The sequence below is a fragment of the Styela clava genome, chromosome 12 (genome assembly GCF_964204865.1).
Source record: "Styela clava chromosome 12, kaStyClav1.hap1.2, whole genome shotgun sequence".
In the NCBI taxonomy this organism is placed as follows: Eukaryota; Metazoa; Chordata; class Ascidiacea; order Stolidobranchia; family Styelidae; genus Styela; species Styela clava.
In genome coordinates, this window is record NC_135261.1 from 785,119 (window position 1) to 811,386 (window position 26,268).

General features: G+C 37.6%; 1 protein-coding gene and 1 long non-coding RNA gene across 2 annotated transcripts; both read right to left on the bottom strand.

The window, feature by feature from the left end:
* Window positions 1-517: 517 nt before the first annotated feature.
* LOC120330226 (uncharacterized) lies at window positions 518-9,849 on the bottom strand. The gene is made up of 9 exons (XM_078118780.1): window positions 9,722-9,849; window positions 9,415-9,534; window positions 7,358-7,543; window positions 6,624-6,716; window positions 5,473-5,611; window positions 4,655-4,739; window positions 3,696-3,777; window positions 2,401-2,618; window positions 518-1,788 (listed from the first exon to the last, which is right to left on the bottom strand). The coding sequence occupies exons 1-9, from the start codon at window positions 9,822-9,824 to the stop codon at window positions 1,588-1,590; spliced, it is 1,227 nt and encodes a 408-aa protein (XP_077974906.1). The 5' UTR covers window positions 9,825-9,849; the 3' UTR covers window positions 518-1,587.
* A 496-nt stretch (window positions 9,850-10,345) lies between these two features.
* On the bottom strand, window positions 10,346-13,952 carry LOC144430413 (uncharacterized). Its single transcript, XR_013479528.1, has 3 exons — window positions 13,796-13,952; window positions 10,571-10,629; window positions 10,346-10,414 (listed from the first exon to the last, which is right to left on the bottom strand). It is a non-coding gene; the product is annotated as an uncharacterized LOC144430413 (long non-coding RNA).
* Between the last annotated feature and the right edge of the window lie 12,316 nt (window positions 13,953-26,268).

The window sequence follows — 26,268 nt, forward strand, 5'->3', positions numbered from 1 at the left end:
CCATGCCATGTTTTGAGAGCACGAGGGGGGGGGGGGGTATACGAAATATAAAACTTGAATATTTTTAAGAGAAGACATTGCTGTAACTTGTTTTAATTCTGATTCTGAACAATTCAAACATATAGTGACAAATATAATAAAAAAATCATCAATCCTGATAGTTCACACACAAGAAAAATAAAATGTAAACAGAGGTGAGAGTAATAAAACTAGTTCTTTTTAAAGCGAAGACAATGCTGCAATTTATTTCAGTTCTGATGAATTTGAATTCCTTATATTTCCTTCGAGCCACAATACAACTTTAATTTAATGAAAATCGAAAAACGTGTCGAAAATGTCAAATGTAAATCTAAAATACAAATTGAAAACTCGAACCCAAAAGTTGGGGTAAATCAACCTGATATTTGTAAAAGAGTTCTCAGCTAAGATCTTCTAATCTATGTACTTCAATCTGGGAGAAATATATTCATCGAAATGTATGGACATAGCGATTGATATAATAAGATAACATCGACAATATGGGCAATTGGGCTCATCGAAAATAAATGTGAAAACTATGTGTAAATTATTTTAGTCAATGAGAACTCTAAAAACAATTATCCTCGACACAGCTTTACCTCAAAATGCTTTTAACTGAGAATCGACCTTATGGAAAGGTATCCGTCGGCAAAAAGTTAAAATAGCAAAAACAAAAGAAATTCTGCATAATAATGAAGAAAAGTAATATAAATCCATTCCGGCCAATAATGTCTATATCAAAACCATTCTGTACTCCTGTTTTATGGTAATTTTAATTTTGAGTTTTCTATCTGAATCTAATTTGCATAAAACGATTCATCGTGAAATGACAAACTTAACTTAGTTCAGGCCTGTGGAGTCGGAGTTGAGCAAGTTATTTCATTGAAATTGCTACCCAAGAAAAGCACGACATACAGACAATTTGAATAAGTGAGCATTATATCGCATTGGTTCAACATATAGGCCTCAGTTTTGAATTCAGTGGACTTGATTATGTGCAGTAAATAAGGTAACATGGTTACCGATTCGTTGACTCGTCTATTTTTAATATAATTTCAAATTTTATCCCGATGGTCATGCGAGCATACAATCGGCTGATCGTTACCTATTTATCGCAGTTCGGGCGTGACCAAAACAAACGATTATTAGTTTTCCAAGCATAAGTGACTACCTGTGCAAAGCCTTGTTCAGGTGGAGAATTTAAAACATACTATTCTATCTTCGTGACATTTTAAGATAACCACTCATCAAAAAGAAGTATCCATAAATTAACCGTTTTATACAAGTGATACCTGGTTACCCTACATCCCAACTGTATCCCATATGAGAGTTATATACCACATTCAGAGTCTATTTACTTCATATGCTTTTCCAACTATGGGCCGTGGAAAAAGTGAGTCAAGCTGCATGTCTAACTAACGAATATTCGGGAATTTAAGAACATATGCTTATTCTTCTGTGGGAATAGTAATTTAAAATTTTAATTAAGCTATCGAGGTGAATCACAATAACTCTTAAACTCAAGTAATTCTACGGTTTTTTTGTTTATCAATCAGCCAATGGATAGAGCTACAATTCATTTTCACAGATGGCTCCGTTATATTCAGCGGAAGGAGGCATATTATAAATCCCTTGATATTTGTCTGTCTGGTTTCGCAGGACAAGAACAACAACAGTTGTGGACGATGCATCGGAATGCGGATCAATAGGATACCAAACCGCAGTTGGCAGAGACATAGCTTGGCCTGTCTTTGAATACAGCTGACCGTTCTGTTGAGATAAAATTTGAATTTTCATTATAACAAATAGCAGTTTGAGAATATAGTTGAGTACGACTGAACCAGTAATCCTTGTCATATGATCTGACAAAGCAATACAAAATTATTTGCACTCTGAAACTGAAATGAAGCGTGGTACCATCACGTTAATATTCTGCTCAGTCACACTTCAGTGATTACCGTTGGTGGATGAGAATTGAATGAAATGGACACATAAATCATATTAGTTTGGATTAGTCTTCTCTGATTTAGTACCAGAGATGTGTAGTTGAAGCGTTCCACTGGTGTTGGATAAAATTGTTGAATTACTCGGAAACATTACAGTCACGGAGACGAAAGTTTGTGGTTGGATTTTTTGATATAAACTGGAAAACCCTGGCAAACGAATTTTTTAAATCCTGTCGGGAAGTCGAATTTGATATCAGCCCAGATTAGTTAGTGTTATGAATGGCCCGATTCAAACTTCTCTCTTAGGCTAAAGCTATATGAGTTTAATCTCAAGATAAAATATATTAACACATGGTAAAACGGAAACAATATCGGTCATATTATATGATGAGTTAATGAATGACCGCATGAGTAACATGATTAAGACTCGACCTACTTTGTGGATATTATAAGTCATTCCCGTACGAATCTGAATCCATGACCAACTATCAGGAATCATTGATCGTAAATAGTCTTGAAGCAGGTTGTAGTGTGTGACGTCATAAATGTTAGCCAGTTTGTTTTCGCAAATAGATTCAGCGACGCTCAAGGTGACGTTGTCGCCGCGATAAACTATCGCTCGAAAACATTTCGAATCATAGACAACACCACATTCTGAAACAAATATGACAGTAAAAAAAGTTTGAAATCCGATATTGATCAAACAATTATTAAATAGAAAATATTTTTTTGTCTCTACGTTTTGATAAACGATTTTTATTCGTTTTATTCAGAATAAGATTAACGTTTCTCTGAGCAAATTACGGGCAGCCAATCAACTGGATGAAACAGTCCGATGAGACTTGAGGTTGATATATGCAGAATAACAGTCATAACTTTTTTTGCCTTAACGACGCGAGTTCATAGACAACCGACACGATCACTAGTGGGTGCCGCGATTCATCAACAGTATCAGTGGTTGCCTTCGCAGTTTCCAATTCGCATTCAATGTGTAAAAATACACCGGGCATTTTAGAAACAATAGCTCATTGCCTATCTGCGGCTGTTTGGGATGAGACTTGTTCTGAGTAAAACCGGAAAGTTCCCTTCACTTCTGAATTAGTGCGATGACAGCAGGCCAGCGCTAATGGCTCGCGAGACACATATGGCCTGAGTTCAGGTGAGATAGCACCTGCTGAATTTAATCATATTATTCAGCGGAGGAAAAGGAGGCTACAAGGGTTTCCTCAGTAATGGCGATTAAACTGGAAAAAGTCCGGCGTTGAACCTGCGCGCTGCGTTTGACAGCAAGGTCTCGTTCCACAGCGGGAGTTGAGTGCTTGCCATCCGGTTCTACTTGGAAGCGAGTTGCCTAAAAATTCGAGCCAAAGTGGGTGGTAAACTTCGCTCAAGACTCTATAAGGTTGCAAAAGCAAACGTACCATTGGGAACAATTAAAAAGAACTTCGAAAAAGAGTTTAAGAGCATGTGAAACCACTGAGAGGCAAAAATGATGAATATGAATGGATATAGGCATCAATCACCATTTGAATGGTCTCCCCGATACATGGCTGCCATATTGACAGCAGGTTAGGAGTAAGGAGGGATATATGGTCTCAATCACCATTTAAATGGCCTCCCCAATACAGAGCTATTAGGCTGCCATATTGACAGTAGGTTAGGAATAGAGATGGTCATATGGTCCCAATTACCAATAATTGGCCATTGACTAAAAAATCTTGATGTTCTTACCAAGACCATAACATTCGGAAGAGTTCAAAGTTGTTATGTTGTCTAACTCTACATTCCCCGATGCTTCAAGCTCAAGTTGGACCTGAATGAAACAAAAATATATGTAAGTTTGAGTAGGGCAGCGAGGTAGAGTCTATAGTAGAAGTTGAGAATGCTTTCATTGAAATTGTAATTCGGAATCGAGCTTTCTACGAAGAAATCAGCAACCTGGATTCCAGATTCCCAAATGTTATAATCGAAGACAAATTTCAGACAGATCGCCAAAACATTAAGTTTACTAAGCATTCTCAACAGGCTTGCATGCGCTGAAGTTTTTGTGACAAAATTTCGGTTTGACTCAAACTTATGAAATTAAAATCAATTTTTTCTGTCAATTTGGAGTCAGTACTTGATGGATCATAATTGCGACCGAATTTTCACAGAATGAAAAGATCTACATTTGAGGTTTATTTATGCGGAGAGTAAAGCTGGCGATATGTGTTCCCTGTTTATAAACGGATTCTAAAAAAAATCTGATTATGTAAAGAAATGATTACAACCCTCTGCGGGCTGATGAAGCTACCCTTGGACCTGGGGCAGAAATTTGGCCATTTAGACTGGCGGGCCATGTATGTGCGACGTAAAAAATTACATTTTATGAACAATATTCACGGTTACAAAAGCAAAAGTAAAAAACATTTTGATCGCATTTTTAAAAAATTCCTCAAGTTATTTTCAGCTAAAATGTCAAAATTTGGTTTAGTTTGGTTGTAGCAGGATCAGGCGGGCCAGATTGAATTTCCCAACTGGCTGAATCTGACCCGCGGGACGTAGTTTGCCCATGTCAGAGCTAGACTACGCCCTACCAAAATTTTATAAAGCTTTCGCGTTTTATGAGATGGGATTCACATCCCAAGCAATTCCGATTTAAATTTTCCAATTTTAAAATTCCAATTTTTGCTAAAAGATGTGTTACAAACCTCGGTATCTGTAAAGTTTGCTTTCTTTAAAATGAATTTCTCGGTTTTCCAGGTAGTCGAGGCAGAAAACGGCCAGATTGCTTTCCTAAAAGTTACAAAACATATAATTGCTGCCTTTACATAGACTTCCAAAAAAATCAAAATCGGTTATACTTGGCTTTTTCGAGGAACCCCATCTACATGAAGTCTATTTCTCAGCTCTTTTTCCGAGCGCATCAAATTTAACTGTCTTAAAGTCTCCCGTTAATCAGCAATGTGAAATTCACCGCTATAGTTATTTATAGTTTTAGCAGCTCTTCATATTACAGTGCTTGCTAGTAGTTTTGTTCCCAGATGATACTCAAAGCAAATTTTTTGAAATACCCTAAAACAGGGGCGAGCAACCTTTAATAGAAAGGGCCAAATACAAATAACTGGGTGAAGCCGCGGCCCACACTTTTATTTAACATAGGCTTTGCTTGACAACATGACATGTTCATAGGCATAGATAATAATTTGGACCGAAATATAGGTTTTGCAACGCAAAGGGATTGGAATTCCTCAAAAGTATCAGATTAAATTAAAAATTTGTTTTGCAAGCCGCACATTAGACAAAACTGGCACTAGGCCGCGGGTGTCACAATTTTTTTTCGTGAGCCGCGATTTCTTTCTGGCGGCAGGTGGCACAAGCATGATCTAAAACACTGAATTTCAAATTCCGTTATCGGTTTATAAAAATTATAAATCCTCACTGTATAGCGGCTGCCAATACAAAGCCTTCTTTGAGGTGAAAGCGGGAAATATTTGGGTAAAAAATAAATGCAGTGTTAGCTACTCACGTTACAGTTCCATTGTGAACCTTGGCCACCAGTTCTCCATCAGATGTCCCTTTTATGTCGACACTAATGCATAGTTCCTCATTGCCAGCCAAAGCCTTGGGTAAGGATCTGATTGTACCATTACCAGCAAGAACATAACCTAGAATGAATTGGAATAAGAAATGTGAGTATATCTGGTGTGAAAACTGGGATAGGGCTTGAGTATTTTTCAACGAGCAGAGTTACAGGCACTCACTCAGAGTAAAGGAGACTCAGTTGTAAGTAAAGTTACAGGCAATCACTCAGAAGTAAAGGTGACTCAGTTGTAAGTAAAGTTACAGGCACTCACTCAGAAGTAAAGATGACTCAGTTGTAAGTAAAGTTACAGGCAATCACTCAGAAGTAAAGGAGACTCAGTTGTAAGTAAAGTTACAGGCACTCACTCAGAAGAAAAGGAGACTCAGTTGCAAGTAAAGTTACAGGCACTCACTCAAAAGTAAAGATGACTCATTTGCAAGCAAAGTTACGGGCACCCACTCAGAAGTAAAAGAGACTCAGTTGGAAGTAAAGTTACAGGCACTCACTCAGAAGTAAAGATGACTCATTTGCAAGCAAAGTTACAGGCACTCACTCAGAAGTAAAGGAGACTCAGTTGGAAGTAAAGTTACAGGCACCACTCAGAAGTTAAGGTGACTCATTTGCAAGCAAAGTTACGGGCACTCACTCAGAAGTAAAGGTGACTCATTTGCAGGCAAAGTTACAGGCCCTCACTCAGAAAGTAAAGGTGACCCATTTGTAAGCAAAGTTACGAACACTCACTCAGATGTAAAGAAGCCTCATTTGTAAGCAAAGTTACGGGCACTCACTCAGAAGTAAAGGTGACTCATTTGCAGGCAAAGTTACAGGCCCTCACTCAGAAAGTAAAGGTGACTCATTTGTAAGCAAAGTTACGAACACTCACTCAGATGTTAAGAAGCCTCATTTGTAAGCAAAGTTACAGGCACTCACTCAGAAATAAAAGTGACTCATTTGCAAGCAAAGTTACAGGCACTCATTCAGAAAGTAAAGGTGACTCATTTGTAAACAAAGTTACGAACACTCACTCAGATGTTAAGAAGCCTCATTTGTAAGCAAAGTTACAGGCACTCACTCATTTCATATGGAAACAATACCTGTAATGTCCTTAGTCCTTTCAAATGTTCCATTAACTCTCATGTAGCCGCATGTAGGGTTGGTTGAAGACTCAAAATCACAAGTAAGATCGACTGAAAGACAAAAAAGAACATTTTTAGAGACCTAGCCTCGTATTCTGGCCTAAACCAAATATTATTTTACTGTGAACAGGGCTGTAAAGTCAGATGAAATTCACAATCGACATCGGGTTAAAAACAATCTTGACTTTGACTCAGGTTATAAGTCCAGAGATAATCAAATGTCCTAATGTCAGACTTTCAATGGAAACAAGTCAAAATTATCAATAAAAACTCAAAAGGCAGGTTTGCTTATAATTCATAACAGTATATTTAGCCAGGCCTGCATGAATTGGACTTGAGAAGTGTAAATTTCATTTGAATAAGAGTCAGATTTTAATTGGGAGTTTGCTAAGTTTTCAAGATCGGATTTTTGGTAGGACCGATTCATCTCATGGGAGAGGAAAGTCAATGAGACGGCTCAATCAAATAGCGAATCCCACCAGTGGTCTCATTACCAGTCCATGTTGGATTTAGAAATATCTAACTAGTCAGTGTTTGGATGACATAGTCAGGTAGGGGTTAGGATTGACATGTGCAAAAATCGTTATGCTACACTCACTGGAAGTACTTGGGATACGAAACTACACGAGGCACCAACAACCGAACACCTTGGAGTTAAAAATTATCCTCGAATACACAGCGTCAACACTTACCTACGCAGGTGGGCACTTCCCCCCAGGTTCCATTTTCTCCGCATTTTCCCATGTTTGATCCTTGAAGAACGTATCCAGCATTGCATGAATATTCGATTGTTTGACCAAACTCTAAGTCAGGTGCGGTCGCAAGGTCCACAATCCCGTTTTCTAGAGCTTCAGGTGCTGGGCAGGTACGTACTGTAACTGAACATTGAAACAGTTATAAGGTGCAGACCAGACTTTTCAACAAATTTGCCAAATTCTGATATCATAGGTATTTTCACCTCCTCGACCTCGAATAAAAAAAACACACACAAAAAAACAAGAATTTAGAGAAGGGCTCGGCAAACTTTTGTCGGGCCTAAATTGAAGGTTGCAAGTCATTGGCGGGCCACACATATTTATAGAAAGTTCAAAACCGAACGAATGATACTTTTTACATTAAAAATCAAGCAGTGATACATCTCTCAAATAGAATATAGATTTATTTTCTCAATTTCATTTGAATATTTTCGGCGCCATTAAACTCTTTGCATTTAGCATCAATTTTTCTGCGTTTTGTTGTTATTTGTCTAATTATAATTAGATTATCTGCTTTTTAAACGAGTAATTGTGATTTTTATACATGTCAGGTTATAATATAATTTAGTCTACACGTGTCTCACAATAAATTCGGGCCGGATTCAGCCCGCGGGCCGTAGTTTGCCGACCCCTGATTTAGAGCCCGGATGGCCAAGCTACAACCCTCACTGCCTTTCGTGCGGGCAATCAGCTCTTGATTTTTTGATGACGTAATCAGGTGGGGGTCAGGAATAATATATCCAAAAATTGTTACGCCACACCCACTAGAAAATATTCAGATAAGAAACTACACGAGACCCACAGTATCAATGTTTTATCATTTCCGGTTCAGCCACCATTAAATTCGACACTATCATAGTGAATGGGAATAGTATTTGTGATGTCACATGCAATTTTCTGAATGAGGCCCTAAAAGTTTACAGTATCTTTTATAGACATTCATGAAATACATATTACAATTTTAAAAAAATCCATCGTCCGGAAAGTAGGGAATTTCCCCCCATTTTAAGGAAATAAATAACGAAATCGTCAATTTAACCAAGTTAAAGCGTAATTTTGGTAAGAAATAATTATTTTTCATCCAATTCATTAATACAGTAAATTTGGTGGACATATATAAAACACATATTGACTTTAGAAAAAATCCACCGTGTGGAAAGTAGGGAAATTCCTCCCAAATTGAGAAAAAAATTTGTAAAATCTTCAATTTAACCAATTTGAAACGTAATTTTGGTAAGAATTGATTTATTCCCTCAATTCATTAATACAGTATATTTGGTGGATAAAATAAAACAAATATCAACATTTAAAAATAGTCCAATTTGCGGAAAGTAAAGAGTTTACCCCACTGTATCGACACAAATCGACGGAAACGTGAGTAACTGCGATTTCTGGGTCTTGTATAGTTTAATATCACATATAATGGGTGTGGCCTAACCATTTTTTTGCATACTTTATTCCCAACCCCCATCTGAATACGTCATCCGTCAAAAAAATACGACAAAATATACGGACGTTTTCACGATATTTTTTTGGGATTACTTAATCCGATAAGGGTGCCCGCTATAATTACTTAACTACGCCAGTATCCGATTTCTTGAGTCGAACAGTGCAGCAACAACACTAAAGGGCATAAAGCGGGGCAGCGCTATCAACTATGAACGCCATCTTGAGGCAATTTTGCTAAGTCCTATTTTAGGGCGCCTTGCAGGCATAAAGAAAGTCATTTTTTCAAGGATAATCTGAGGCCATAACGTTGATATCTTTTAATCGAGCAAATACATTTATTGTTTTCGTGATTCGTTTTCAAATCTCACTCCAAACAATTTGCTAGACAAGACAATTACTAATACACAAGAATCTACTTTTCCGGAAACCATCGCGATTTTCTTGTTCTGAAGAATTCCTAATTAAGATATTTAACGTGTACTAAAAAGCGTTTAGGGGAGAAATATTTTCCGAGTGAAAAACGAGAAAGAAAAGGCCACACCAACCTGTACTCTGTTCGACTTTTGTAGTTTGTGGGAGCACAGTAGACAGAAAGGCTTCCTTAGTTGACCACGGGGATGTAGCAGGGACGGTTGAAGAGCGCGTCGTGTTCTTGACTTTGTTACCTGTGTGAAAAAGTGAATTTATATTATAAGTTTATAGCAAGATTTGAAGGTTCGAGTACTTCAAGGTAAGAATGAGACACGCAATATCAGCGTTTCCGCACAATCGCCTTATTACCGATTACTATTACTGAAAAGGACTTTTTCAATATCTAGTGCATGAGATACCAAAATACATGTATTTTCATACCCTGGGGATTGGTCGTTTCTTTGACTCCTACAACAGAGGGCTGCACTGAGTTCGTCTCTGCTTCTTCCAACACCTTTTCTAATTGATTGAGCTCACTTTTCATTCCGTCTAATCGTTCCGTTAAAGCTGCGAAACGAAAAAAAAACGAATTTAAATTGCCATCAGTTTTACAATCCGTATCCAGTGAATTTTTTTTTAGAAGATATGAATCCCCCTCTCTCTGGTTAAATATAAGAATATGAGATGGGTATTGCTAAACTATATGTCATGATTTGATTGGTCAAATGGCGCAATAAAAATAGAAAATGATTGAAATTCACTGATAAAACGGTGGTGCTCTTGAAGAATGCGTACCAAGATGGCGGACATTGGAACTTAATATTTGTACCAGGTTAGGATTAGGTCCTAATTTTATTCTTATTTTCCTTATTTTAGTTCAATTACAAGTTGGAGGACTAATTAGGTAACTCCCGTAGTATTTGCACCTTAAATTATAGCCTCACCCTAACATGGTAAACATACTACGTTCCTATTTCCGCCATCTTGGTACGCATACTTCAGGGGTACCTAAACGATTGTTAGCTATCATACCGTTTGGCAAATATGAAAAATAGCGAAGGTATTTTAAAGGAAGTAATATTGTGGACACGAACCTTCCAAAACTTTCTCTTCTTCTTTTGTGCACTGTCCTTCCTGAAATAGAATAAGAGAGAAATGTTTAAATATATGGACATGAAGGTTGCACATCCATGCAGTGGGCCTTAGCTTAGCAAGTGTTCCCCGTGAAAAAGTGTTCCCATGGATTAAAGTGAAATACCACCAGTATGAAACTACTACTAAAGCTCTCACCTTAAGTTCTCTCCAAGTAGGTTGATCGTCGCAAATCATAGGAATCCAGCATTCCTCTCCTGTTAGAAAAAAAAATTAGAAATCGAGTAAATCGTTCATTTTAAAATGGGTTTTTTAACATATAAACGAAAGTTATGTCACTGAACTTTTTTTATAGAGAGACTATTTTAGTACCTATTTCCTTATGGCGCGCATTGGCTTATTCCATATTTAATTTTATACTGCTGCCTACGTCATGCGAACGCACTATTTTCCTCGATGATGATTGGTCGAATCAAATTTAAATTTCACCCCCGCCGTTGAGGAACCTACCGTAATAATGTTCATCGAACGTGCGCCATAGGCAAAGATTTGATTCATACCGTCGGTTTCTGAGAATCGTTCCAGTTTTTCTGGCGAACAATAAACTCGCGAAAGTTCTCCATAGTTTTATGCTTCCTTTATACACCTTTATAACCGAATTCGGCATTGCTACACCCTGGGTGTATAAAAAATGGAACGCGAGTTTTTAACCTGCGATGCTAAAATATCCCAAGTCCAACGCTTTACCAATGCGCCACACACCTGCTAATCTATGAGCGATTTTTCACTTCTGAACATTTGAGTGTATTTGGCGATATTTATTTAGGATTTAGCTTTAAAAACCAAAACATTCTGAATGGAGAAGTTGTTTTGAAATCTGGAGATTTCAAAACAAAAATCGTTTTACAATGAAGGAAGGGCCATTTAGTAAGATCCACGGTCAGGGCGAGATTCAGACGACAAGAGGCCCTAGGCTGCTGAGTTTTCAAGAGTCCTCTTAAACAATGACGTCATAAAGAATACATTATGACGTCATAAATAAATTACATGGTATTTTAGCTACTGGCAGCATGCTAATTGCACAAGTAGATTAGGAAATTGCGTCGTAATAAAACGCCATGAGACCAGCGTACAATTTTTTGAATTTATACAAATTTGTTAGTCTACTATTTTTAATTTTCGAAACGGCGGGTATTTGAGACGAGAATTTATTTGATTAATATCAGCTTCATAAAATTATGAATTGGTTTTATTCTATAACAATCTTTTACAATTCAAAAGTGACTTAAAACCGTATAATAGTACAAAATTGAATGCCGGGGCCCCAAGACTTGGCCTATTTTGCCCGGTAAACTCAGCCCTGTTTACAGTACAGCAACGCATCAAATACGAGACAAAATCAACGAGGTATTCGAGGGGGAAATCTATCAGATAAAAAATTATTATTTTCAAAATTTAAATTTTGGTTCAAATTTCATCGAGAGACCGAGGTTCGTCATATTATTACGCCGTCATACCGGCTTCCCCTACGCCGCAATAAATGAATATTTCTTCTAACACAAATATTCCAGCCGTAAAACGAAAAAGCAGATATGAAATTTGTCAAATGAATTGTTTCAATTCACAGTTACGCCGTGTCACCTATATTGGCTAAATCGCCAATTTACGAATACATTATGAAATGTTAAAATTTGTTGAATTCGACAAATAAAGTGTTTTTTCATCGTATTTTTGCCCAAGTTTTTCGATGTGGTTCGAAAAAAAAATTGGAATTTCTAGAATAATGTCACTAATACACTGTCACAATAAGAACGTATATTATTAAATTTTTGAATTCTATACTTATAATCTTAATACGCTCCGGTGGTATGGCACCAAGATGACGCACAACCTGATAATCCTAAACTGGTACACATATCCTATTCAGGTTGTGCGCCATCTTGGTGCACATACTATCGGAGCGCACCAAGATGGCGCACAACCTGATAATCCTAGCCTGGTACACATACCATGTTCAGGTTGTGCGCCATTTTGGCGCACATACTACCGGAGCGCACCAAGATGGCGCACAACCTGATAATCCTAGCCTGGTACACATACCATGTTCAGGTTGTGCGCCGTCTTGGTGCACATACTACCGGAGCGCACCAAGATGGCGCACAACCTGATAATCCTAGCCTGGTACACATACCATGTTCAGGTTGTGCGCCATCTTGGTGCACATACTACCTGAGCGCACCAAGATGGCGCACAATCTGATAATCGTAGCCTGGTACACATACCATGTTCAGGTTGTGCGCCATCTTGGTGCACATACTACCGGAGCGCACCAAGATGGCGCACAACCTGATAATCCTAGCCTGGTACACATACCATGTTCAGGTTGTGCGCCATCTTGGTGCACATACTACCGGAGCGCACCAAGATGGCGCACAACCTGATAATCCTAGCCTGATACACATACCATGTTCAGGTTGTGCGCCATCTTGGTGCACATACTACCGGAGCGCCCTTAATACCTATATAAAGCGTTCATGCCGTTTGGATATCAATGGCCTGATTGTTTAAGTCTTTATATAATTTTTAAATAACTAAACCCTTCTATAAACTACTAATCTTATTTTTATATTCGAAAATTGCTGGGGAATATTTAGTAATTACTTTATTTTTTGCTTTTGTAAAATCAGCGATTATTATAAGTTGATAGTAAGTGTACCAGGTTAGGGTTAGTGTGTGATAGCCAAGTAAATATACCCCCCCGCCTATGAGTTCCAGTCTCTTTATACAACTCGATATAAGTTAGGCGAACGAAATTAGTCACCTTAATACACTTACATACACTTCTGGAGAGCCAAAAAACAGCCAACACTAACAATTTGTAAATTTTAACACAAAATATTCCAGAATATTATTCATGCACAATTATTCAATGTGCAGCTTCATTTAGAGCAGCTCAATTATCTTGCCTGATATACTGAGGCAAAAGTTTTTACTTGATGTAAGAATTATCAATTGGGTATCAAATATCCAACGAAATTATTTATTTTATCGTGCAGGGGTGGCAAGGTTTTTGGACAGGGGGTCAAAAATTTTACTAAACTGGCGGGCCATGTAAGTGTGACGCAAAAAGTCACATTTCATCAACAGTCTTAACGGTTTTACAAAAGCAGAAGAGGAAACCATTAGCCTCCTACCAAAATTTAATCATATTTTCCTCAAATTACTTGAGCTCTTTTTTAGCTAAAACATCCAAATTGGGTTTTAGTTTGGTTGTGGTAGCATCAGGCGGGCCAAATTAAATTACCAAACTGGCCAAGTATTGGCCCGCCGGCCATAGTTTGCTTATGTCAGTTTTAGTGCGCCCTAAAAAACAAAACTTAGGCAAGCAAGCGAAGCCAACAAAGCATGTACGGTTGTACTGACCTTTAATCAATAAACAAGCTTCCATCAACAGTATGAGTCCGATGAAACTGTGTCGAATCGGAATCTTCATTTCGAATCCAAGAATTTCGTCAACTTTGCTTCGATGAAAGTAAATTTTCGAACAGCAAAGATTAGAATGAAGCTTCAGTCTATTCGCATCGGAATATATCCTATGCAAGCTGACTCACTACTTTTGAGCGGAAAGTGAAATTGTTTTCTCTCTTTCAAATTTCAGGAGACGTGTTGCGTCACAAAAAGAGAGTTTGGGCTGCTCTTTCTATCTTTATGAAACGATGACGACGACGTCACTACCATGCCCGTGAGAGTCATATTTGATGGAATTTTTGTAAATTTTTGCGCAATATGGCATATTAACCGACACCATGAATCCTATTATATGAAAATCCAGGCCAGACATGTAGCGTCGGCTTTTAATATTGCGTGGCTCAGTCTGGGTAGATATAAATATATATATCAACTGAAAATTAAGAATTTAGGGTTAGAAATGATTTGAAATCTTGAATTACCCGCGCAATCTGCATTCCTTGCACTCAATCTAACTGGATAATTACAAATTATTTTTTGAGCGGGATCTGGGGTGATTAATTTTTGGCGGTAGCAAGGCTCACCGACCGTTACAGGATTTCGGACATCGAATACAATATTTCGCATGTCGAATATTGAACTTTAGACGTCGAATATTAGAATTTGGACTTTGAATATAGGTTCACGGACGTCGAATATAGTATTTCAGACGTCAAATATATGATTTCGGACATCGAATATAAGATTTTAGACATCGAATATAAGATTTCGGACGTCAAAAATGAGATTTTAGACATCGAATATAGCATTTCGGACGTCGAATTCTCGGTGTACTTGCTTCAGAAGCGCAGAAAAAAAAATAGCCACATATGAGCACCGCGTCGCCAAATTCCAGTAGTTATGAAATAACGATTTGAATACCTTTATATTCGCTACACGCAAGCTACATGCTACATCGAATATAGCATTTCGGACGTCGAATTCTCGGTTTACTTGCTTCAGAAGCGCAGAAAAAAAATAGCCACATATGAGCACCGCGTCGCCAAATTCCAGTAGTTATGAAATAACGATTTGAATACCTTTATATTCGCTACACGCAAGACTTGTAAAGTAATTTTAAGCATAATTTTGTTCAAAAATTTAAGTTAAAAGCTAATAAAATGGAAAAATGACATTACTTTTGTTATGCGGTTATAAGTTTCACTCAATTTGACCCAGCAATAAAGTATGCAGCTCTGCAACGCGACCCAGCATCTTTCATACCTGGCCAGTCCTTGCAATAGGAGACAAAGGTATGAATATGTTTTATTTATCCATCCGCGCAATTTTTGAGCCATTTAAAATTGATCGCGCGCCTTATAGGTCAGTTCCACAAATGTATGGGTCAGGCAACACTGCACTCAAAACCAGTACCAGTACGAGCTAAGCCTTCTAGCCCAGTGCGCCTTATGTATAGAAAACTAATGTAGCGTTAACTAATCCATACAGTTGTGGGCGCTCCTGTAGTATGCGCACCAAGATGGCGCACAACCTGAACATAGTATGTGTACCAAGTTCGGGTTCAGGTTGTGCGCCATCTTGGTGCACATACTACAGGAGCGCCCACAACTGTATGGATTAGTTCACGCAACACTCAAAACCAGTATCAGTACGGGCTAAGTCATCTAACCCAGTGCGCCTTATGTATAGAAAATGCCCCGGTCACCCCTTGTTCCTATTCGGAGTTGCGTTGATTTCATAGATGGGCAAGCGATACGAGTCACTCACTGTTCAGTTGATCACAACATTCCACAGCCGTGTGTTAGTGCTGAATTTATGTTTGTAACACAGTTAAACTAAGATAAATAATATAAGTTGGCTTCCAAATTAATTTATGGAGCTTTGGCCCAGGCCTGGTACTAGATAACATTTATCAATTATGCCGGTGTAGGTATAGTGTAGCATATGGTGCTCAGAACCTGACATAATTATCAAAACTTCCTGTGCAATTCCCGCTATCGTTCAACTAATTTCAACGCAGTTCCAAAGTATATTCGTGGTGATTATATGAGCTCATTATCGTTCAAAAAGTCGCGGCAGTTCACGTCAATCATTTACTTTCTGTTCAAACAGCGCAACGCAAATTTAATGCTAAATATATCAGTAAGATATTCCGATTATGATTTTAATCGAAGCCCTTTTCTATTTCCAAAAACTGACATATCACACGTAAAAATGCATTGAAATGCCGCGATTTATGGCCATAAAACACGTTCGATTTGAATTTTATTTTAAATTCGCAAAGAGGTAAATTAGGGAATAAAGGCTGGGAACTTTTGCTATAAATCCTTCATCCTTTGCAATGGTTAGAATGTGAAAAATCTGATGCCAGGTTATGCTAGTTCAAAACGGCAAAAAAATTTAACTTTCGTTTTCCGGAAGCTAATGCTTTATTGACGTAAATCGTGCAGTTATCGTTTAAATTTTTTGATTGAAATAAATTTGAAATATTTTTATGTCGGTTACTCACTGTTGAATCAGACAATGATCACACACTCAGGAGTTAGAAATGCCAGTGATTAATATCGTCGTGGTATTATCGTCGCCATATTGTTTCAAACAAAATTTTTTAGAGAAATCTACCTTGATGGCAATTATCGCGTCAATTTTATCCCTATTCCCATATTCTACGACTTAAAATGATTACAGGCGACCTTTTATAGCAAAAGTAGATTAAAGTGGGAATTGAAAGTCCAAATACTATAAAACTCAACATAATCGGAATTAAATTATATTTTGCGTCAAATATGACTCAACACTCGCTAGGGTGTTTGAAATTTCAGGGGGTGTTCACCCCTTATTGGATGGATGTGGGGAAATTACTGTACTCCGCCAGACATTGAACAGCTAGTTGCACTTGTATTAAGGCAGCCGTCCCTTCAAATAAATATAATGAAATAATTTGTATTTTCTTTTTCAATAAATGAGCACTAATGGGTGTTTAGGATTAAAGTTGTGCTAATGATTTAATTACCGCTGCTATAAAGTGATATAGGTGGGCTCTGGTTAGATTCCCCCTTGTAATTCCTACAGAAATATTGTTCTCGCCTGTTCGATTTATGGGTAGGCCAATTACGGCCCGTAGGCCGCCGAAGTGTTTCATCCGTCCCACTTGTGTCTGCTTAAATAACGACTATAATTTTTATGGATATAAATTTGTAAATATGTGTAATTAGCCCACTCGGAAAAGTAATTGCCCACCCTTGGACGTCAGCCAATCAAATTTGAAATCGGGGTACCAATTGATGTGACGATATTTCTGACATATCACGAATATTTAAAAATATAGAAAAGAACTTTTTTCCAACTTTTGCAATCCATGCTCTCAACACATGATAGCTGTTAACAAAAATAGTAAACTTACCACACAACTCACTGTCAGAATTGTCTTTGTCGCAGCTATTTCCTGATGATCGACATAAGCCCACTGTTTTGGCGACGCGATGGCCTATCGGTTGAAGCGTTCGACTTCATATATATTATACCGAGCTTGTTCGGGTCCTTCGCCCCCAACAGGGTCCTGTACAGACAGTCACTGATATTTAACAAATGTAACGCCCATATTTATTTTTATCTTAATAGTGTGTGCACCAAGATGGCGCACAACCTGAACATAGTATGTGTACCAAGTTCGGGTTCAGGTTGTGCGCCATCTTGGAGCACATACAACAGCTGCGAAGCTTATGTATAGAAAATGCCCCGGTCACCCCTTGTCCATATTCGTCGTTGTGTGCGTTGATTTCATAGATGGGCAAGCGATACGACCCAACAGTCGCCAGGGTGTTTAAAATATTAGAGAGTTGTCAACCCCTTGTGGGCGTGGTGTGGGGAAATCACTGCACAAATCAGACATTGAACAGCTATTTGCCAATAAATAAAGGTAGCCGTCACATTGAATAAATATAATGAGATAATTTACTGACTTTTTTTCCAATAAATGGGCTTTTCTGAGTGTTTGAAGTTAAAATGAGTAATCTAAGTAAAGTGCTGAAGAGTTAAGAACCGCTGGTGATATAGTAGGACTCGGTTTAGATTTCCCCTTGTAATTCCCACACAAAGTAGATTTCCCACAAAAATATTGTTCTTGTGTGTTTGATACATGGGTGGGCCAATTACGGCTCGCGGGCCACCGAAGTGTTTCATCCGGCCCACTTGTGTCTGCTTAAATTACGACTACAATTTTTTTGAACATAAATAAACGTTGAAAATATCGATGTGAATTATGCACGTCAGCCAATCAAATTTGTAATCGGGGTACCGAATGACGTGGCAATAGTTCTGACATACATCGAATATTTGAAAATATAGAAAAAAAAACACCCTTCGACGTCAGCCGATCAAATTTAAAATCGGGGTAGCGAATGTGACATACCACGAATATTTAAAAATATAGAGGAAACTTTATTCCAACTTTTAGAATTCATGCTATCAAGGCGCGATAGATGTTAACAAAAAGGTAAATTTACCACACAACTTACGCTACAATTGTTACGCTATGTGTAGATTAAACCAGGGGTTCCTAATTAAACGTTTTTGAGACGCAACCCAATTTAGGATTTCAAGAACATTTCGCAACCTATACATCGGAAAGATGTTTTCTCATGTTAGCTAAGTTTAGACAAGACATGGCAATGCAATTTCAATAATGCAAAAATGTGAAATTTGAGGAAAAAACACGCCCATCGTAAATATGCAGTTGATGGTTAGAGAGGATTTGGAAATTTGAATTTCAAGCGCAATGGAAAGTTACTAGTTTTTTTATTGAGTGTATGGAAAAATTGATGGAAAAAGTCCTGCGATGAGATCTAGACAATATTATCAACTTCCCTTTGCAATTCTCGCTATCGCTCAGCTAATTTCCGCTGCATCGTTCGTGAGTAACACCATGCTTTCGAAGTAACGCATTTCCAGAGCGCATTCGTAATTTTACGAGATCATTATCGTATAAAAAATTCGCGGAAGCTCACGTCAATCATTTACTTTCTCTTCAAACAGCGTAACGCAAATTTAACGCTAAATATATCAGTGAGATATTCTGATTATAATTTTACTCGAAGCCCTCACTATATTTTCCTAAAAATGACATATCACACGTAGAAATGCACTGAAATACCGCGTTTCATGGACATAAAACAAGTTGAATTTTGCCCCTTTGTGAATTTTCCAGGTTTGCCCTTGATCACGTGATTTGTAACTTCGAGAGTCGGAATCGCAGACTTTCAATGACGATAAAATGACTTAAAACTTCCTACTAAATCTATAAAAACATTAATTTTACCGTCTGTTAACTAGTTTTATATGAACAAGGCCTTGTATGAGCTACCACTGATATCTAACGGCATGAAAAGAACTACTATTATTCGGAATTACAGATATTTTTCCGGCTCGGCATTGCTTCCCCAATGTATCCCACCCTGGGTTAGGAGGTGGTTAACCACTCGGCCTACGCGCTATAAAAGAGGAATTAGCATTGCAAGGAATAATCGTAGTTGTATAAACGCAACGCAATCAATTTTATACATCTGCACAATGCTAAGTTGAAATTCTAAGATGAATGGGAGGTAATTCTTTTTTTTTTAAATTTTGCGATGAGGCCAATTAGAGAATAAAGGCTGGGAACTTTTGCTGTAAAGTATACAGAGATGAACGAATTAGCGCGAAGATTAAATTCGATAACAACAGACGAAAGCGAGATAGATTGCTTGTTATTTTTCACAGTGCTTTTTTATTTGCAATGGTTAGAATGTGAAATTTTTGTTGTCAGAGTTATGCTAGTTCAAAGCAGCAAAAATTTTCAGCGATCGTATCCCGGAAGCTGATGGTTAATTGACGTAAATCGAGCAGTGATCGTTTGAATTTTTTGATTGAAATGAAGTTAAAATATTTTTATGTCGGTTACTCACCGTTGAATCAGGCAATGATCACACGCTCGGGAGTTTTGGCTTTGTGACAAAACAAGCAGGCGCCGCCATATTGTTTCAAAGAACATTTTTGAGAGAAATCTACCATGTGTTGGAAATATCGCGTCAATTTTATCCCGATTCCGACTTTTTACGACTTGAAATGGTTATGGGCGACCTTTTATAGCAGAAGTGAATAAAAGCGGGAATTGAAAGTCAAAATATAATAAAACTCAACATAATTGAAATTAAATTATATTTTGCGGCAAATATTACCCAACACTTGCCAGGGCGTTTAAAATTTTAGGGGGTGTTCACCCCTTATGGGAGTGGTGTGAGGAACATCACTAGACAAATCAGACATTGAAAAGCTATAGTTGCCAATAAATAAAAGCAGTCACCGTCACTTTAAATAAATATAATGAAGTAATTTGTTATTTTTCCCTCAATAAATGAACACTATTGAGTGCATTGGTGTTAACCTAGTAATCTAAGTAAAGTGCTAGAGAGTTAAGAACCCCTGCTATAAAGTGATTTTCCGCTAAATATATTAGTACGATATTTTGATTATAATTCTAATCAATATCCCTACTATATTTTCAAAAACTGACATATCACACGAAGGAATGCACTGAAATACCACGTTTCATGGACGAAAAACAAGTTGGATTTTGCTCCTTTGTGAATTTGCAAGGTTTGCCCTTTATCACGTGATTTGTAACTTCGAGAGTCGGAATCGCAGACTTTCAATGACGATAAAATGACTTAAAACTTCCTACTAAATATATAAAAACATTAATTTTACCGTCTGTTAACTAGTTTTATATGAACAAGGCCTTGTATGAGCTACCACAGATACCTAACGACATAAAAAGAACTACTATTATTCGAAATACCGATACTTTTCCGGCTCGACATTGCCTCATCAATTTATCACACCCTGGGTTAGAAGGTGGGTATGGAATTTGAGCCCGAGATATAAAACAGCGCTTTAACCACTCGGCCTACGCGCTATAAAGGAGGAATTAGCATTGTAAGAGATAATCGTAGTTGTATAAACGCAACGCAATCAATTTTATACATCTGCACAATGCTAAGTTGAAATTCTAAGTTGAATGGGAGGTAATTCTTTTTTTAAATTTCGCGATGGAGCCAATTAGAGAATAAAGGCTGAAAACTTTTAATATAAAGATATACAGAGATGAACGAATCAGTGCGGAGATTAAATTCGATAACAACAGACGAAAGCGAGATAGATTGCTTGTTATTTTTCGTATTGCTTTTTCCTTTGCAATGGTCAGAATGTGAAATTTCTGTTGCCAGGGTTATGCTAGTTCAAAGCAGCAAAAATTTTCAGCGATCGTTTCCCGGAAGCTAATGGTCCATTGACGTAAATCGTTCAGTGATCGTTTGAATTTTTTGATTGAAATAAAGTTAAAATAGTTTTATGTCGGTTACTCACTGTTTAATCAGTCACTCGGGAGTTTTGGTTTTGTAATCGAACAAGCAGACGCCGCCATATTGTTTTAATTAAACATCGCGTCAATTTTATCCCGATTCCCACTTGTAACACTTTGAAATGGTTATGGGCGACCTTTAATGGCAGAGGTAAATTAAAGTCGGAATTGATTGTCGAAAGACTATAAAAACCTAACTTAATTGATATTAAATTAATTTTGTAGCAAATATGACCCAAAAATTGAAGTAATGAAGTAATTTGGTATTTTTTCCCCAATAAATGAGGATTATGGGTAAACCTAGTAATCTAAGTAAAATTAAATAGTTAAGAACCGCTGCTACATAGTGATATAGTAGGACTTGGGTTAGATTCCCTCTTGTAATTCCCACACAAGGTAGATTTACCACAAAAATATTGTTCGCGTGTGTTTGATACATGTGTTGGCCAATTACGATTCACCTGAACTCCCGCGAATACACATTTTATAACATAGGAAATAGTGTGTAGTCTCGTTCAGATATAAGTTTCATCGGACCATCTATGACGGTAGCACTATATATCCCAGCACACTATCCCAACTCGATGTATCGTCACAATGAAACCATTTTCAAATGATTACTACTTACAGCTTCAAAATATCCTGGATCGGGGAGGTCCAAACCCTAGCACATTCGTTTCTTTAATGTTTATCTGCAAAAAAGATCGCTTTTTTGCTATTTTTCTGTGGGCGCAACAGCTCACCAAACTCAAAAAGACAAAGCTGCGTTGCTCGAATGATAAACTGTCAAAGATGAAAACTTCAGAAATAATTGAAATGTCGATCATCTGTTTTCTCCCAAAAAGAAAAAACCTAAAATATATTTTTTATTTTAAATTTCAGTAATTTAACACGGCAGCCGCATGATGTCGCTATTGGGCAGATATGGTAACCTGAAACATTATGTACCACAAGGTGGCCCAGAACTATGAGTAGTTATTAGACGCGAAGTGGACGGTTCCATTACATTTGAACCCACGTACATTTGAACCCATGACAATTGCACCTGCATGCTATTGCACATATGGAAATTTTTTTTGTTCTACGGATAGTTGAACCCATACTAACCCTAACCCATGGGTTTTAGCACCCGAATATAGATTGAACCCGCGGATATACACGTGGGTTCAAATGTACATGGGTTCAAATGTACGGTCACCGAAGTGGACCTATGTATCGTTTTGCTATTATGTTGTTTATGTTGGTATTTTTTTCTTTTCCAAGCACAAAAACTCAGTATTATTGCCATTAACGAGTTCTGAATTTGGATTTTCGTTACAACGACAAAAAAATGTTTGACGCCAGAGTTGCATATATGTAGATCAAAACTACGCAATACCAACCAATGATTATAATTATTAGACTTGAGGAAAAGATGCAACAGCAAGTTTCTCATTGGTCAGAACGCTATACCCCAAATTTTCCTTTTTGGCAATTCATATAATAAGGTTCGTCATCCCTCTTCTAGAGAACATAAGATGATTACATTATATAAGAGTACTCCCGAAGTATGTGAACCAAGATGGCGGACACCATAACGTAGTATGTTTACAAGGTTAGTGTTAGACCATAATTTCAGGTACAAATACTACGGGAATCATTTGGCTGGTCCCTGAACTCGTAATATACCTAAAATAAGAAAAATTGCCCTAACCCTAACATGGTACACATACTACGTTCCAGTGTCCGCCATCTTGGTTCACATACTTCGAAAGTACTAATAGGAGCAATTAAAACGTCATGCCTACTATTGTATATCACTTATGTAAGCTACATAAGCACAACAAACTAAAATGCTTTTTTATTGAATATTGAGCTTTAGGAAGAAACAATGGTTGCTAACGATTCTTGCTTTCGCGCCAAAACATGTAATATGACACCAGAAAGTAGCTGACGATAGTAACATTATCTCATCATAATGGGGTTACACGAATCTTCGAAGGATACATAAATACTTTCGCTACTATGAGAATAGGTTGCGCGTAGAGATATAGTGAGAGTAATTTGCTAAGCCAGTGGTTCTCGACAACGTTCCGCAGAATGCTAGCATGTTTTAATGTAATTCCGCTTTACCAAAAAGGTTCCAACCTTGTTGGTGAAATATTCTGGATTTGGCCCCATTGCTAAGAATCTGGTATGTATTCTTTTCGCTCCAGAAGTATGTGTACCGATATGGAGTTAACTATTTTTGTTCGCCTACTCCATATCAAGTTGCGTAAGGAGACACAAGCGTATGGGCAGGGGGTATATTCACTTGGCTAATAAAGACAGTCTCCGAACTTGTTATAGAACTAAAATGAGGAAAATCGTAATAAAATTATGACCTAACCCTAACCTGGTACACATACTATGGGAGTATCGTTTTCTTTGGTTATGTTCATCTTTTTCGTCTTAAGGCGATTTTAATGTAGTTTAATGTAGGTATATTGGATATAATCGATTCTTGATTTCAAGTGTAATTTAGGATAGCGTCATCTTAAAGTTAGTCATTTTGTGCATTTGACATCAGCTGGTCAGATATAAATTAGATTTTAATTCAGTCAGTTCTGACACCAAAAAGAGTGAATAATCGTTTTACAGGAATACTGTACTGATGAGATTCATAACTTTAATTTACTATGGAAGAGCATAATGGGCAAACTTGCAGAACTTAAGACGAACTTAAAATCATTTCGTTAGAAATTGAGAATTGAGTTTGGTTCATATCCAAATGAAAGGGAGAAAGAAATGTATTGGGAAGATTACGAGGACGGGGTGATAAGGGTGGGATGAACAGGGCGCGTTTGGAGGCATCTTACTGGGCTATATATCTGCTATTCATATAAACCCTTTGTATTTCAGTTAGATATGGTTGTGTGTGTCTTTGTATGTGTGCTTGGATAACTATGTGTCTACGTACTTAAAATAACTATTTCATTGAGGCATTTCCTTTTCAGTTACTAATTTAACTAAATATAACATTTTTCTATTCTAAGGGAACTTGGATATTGTGTATTGAACTGGAGGTCCTTTTATTATGATTTCATGCATCTTATTTTTTACAGCTGTAGCACTATGTTGCTATTTAGGAGATATTCAAAAATTGTTATGTAGTACCCTTTCTCGACTACCCTCTATTAGTTTTTGTTACATTTCCTGAGACATTCATATATGCTAAAATACAAGACCATCTCGATGACGTCACTCCTGATTGCGTCACAATACTAATCTTTTGCGTTACGAACTATACGTACAGAACGATCGCTTATAAACCGCAGCCAACCACAAATAGCAATGATTGCGATTTTCGCGAGGCGCCATTGGTCAGTTATATGCGTTTAACCTACACAGAAGTGGGTGCTCCCGAAGTATGCGAACCAAGATGGCGGACATCGGAGCGTAACATGGGTAACAGGTTAGGGTTAGGCGATAATTTTTTTCCAATTTTCCTTATTTTAGTCCTATTATCAGTTCGAAGACTAGCCAAGAGCCTCCCGTAGTATTTATACCTAAAATTATGGCCTAACCCTAACCTAGTACACATATTACATTCCGATGTCCGCCATCTTGGTTCGCATACTTCGGGAGCCCCCAGAAGTGGTTCTAAACCGGGGGTCACAGATCGCTTTGCGCGGGCAAACGATGCTAGGCGCAGAACTAATTTTACAGTTCACTTCACAAGTAAAATCGCAGTTCTTCCTGGTTTCATTGCCTGATAAGGTATTTCACAGAATGTTTTCACTTTGTTGAGCATGAATTGTTTGAACATATTGGGATTTGGAATCTACCAATCAAAATAACACTATAAATATTACCGGTATGATAAGCAGGGGGCCACGAGTGCTAAACTTTTCTGAAGGCAGCCACGAGCCATAAAAGGTTGAGATCTATATTGCTATACAAGTTATAGTAGGATAGGCAGATTTAATTTCTGCGCTTCCGCGGTCAAGAACGGACACAAAATCGGAATGTGCGATATCAAAAAAGAACATCCTACTGTTTGTGGTAACAAAAGGGACTAAATTTGAGTTATGAGTCTTTATTTTTAATTTTTATTGTGATATTCATGCGTGCTGACCAGAGCAATGGAGAATGGACAAGGGTGTTTATATTTTCACCTTTTTTTATTTTTGTTTTCTTGCGCGAAAAAAGCAGAAACAAAACTCAGAAAGTTTCGAGAATGCTAAATAAAACGAGGGCATGTCTGAACAAAGTTACGTACTCACTAAAACTGTTCAGAATTATTGTAGTGCATTGCGCGTTAGGGTACGTTTTAAAAAGATTCACAGTGACGTATCTATAGCTCGTTGACTGATAATTTATAACGACTGTTGTTGAATTGATTTACGTTATTATTTGAGTAAAAATACAAGTGTAAGTTGTTTTCGAGTTGGAATTATTCTATTGAAACATTATATGATAACAATTTTCGCCTTTTTGAGCTCTTATTCAAACGTCGCCCATGGAAGAAGACGCAAGGTTTGCCTTTAAGCTTTATTCACAATTTAATATGTCTCGAGTTTACCTTTATATATTGATAGACTCATTGAGTCCCTAAAGTGTGTTTCTGTACAAACGAGGCAAGCCCTTTTTGATACGACCCCTCGAGTAGGCAAATATATACAGACAATATAGGAGAATGCGCAAAGTTAACAAGAATTTTACGATGTTATTACGTCGGTGTAGTGAGAGATTGTTTGTAATCCAACCTTGGCGCTCCAGAAGTGTGTCTACCAAAATGGAGGTAACTAATTTTGTAGGCCTATTTTATATCAAATTGTGTGAAGTGACTGAAACCTATGGATAGGGGGTATATTCGCTTGGCTAACACAGAGAGTCCCTGAACTCTCTGGAAAATCCTGAAAACTTCTGAAAAATCGGAATAAAATTATGGCCTAACCTTAACCTGGTACACACATTACGGGGATACCCAAACCTTAACGGGGGTGCTACATATGTGGCCGCAGGGAGTCGCGCGCCTTTCCATAGCTCTTGATACCATTAGGTCTAAAGT

What these genes read in the sequence shown, in the direction of transcription:
- LOC120330226 (XM_078118780.1), bottom strand. Translation starts at nt 9,824, where the DNA reads ATGAAAAGTGAGCTCAATCAATTAGAAAAGGTGTTGGAAGAAGCAGAG. An exon ending in AGAAACGACCAATCCCCAGG is followed by an intron (nt 9,535 to 9,721) that starts GTATGAAAATAC and finishes TTTTTCACACAG; the next exon opens with GTAACAAAGTCAAGAACACG. An exon ending in TTCCGAATGTTATGGTCTTG is followed by an intron (nt 2,619 to 3,695) that starts GTAAGAACATCA and finishes TATTTGTTTCAG; the next exon opens with AATGTGGTGTTGTCTATGAT.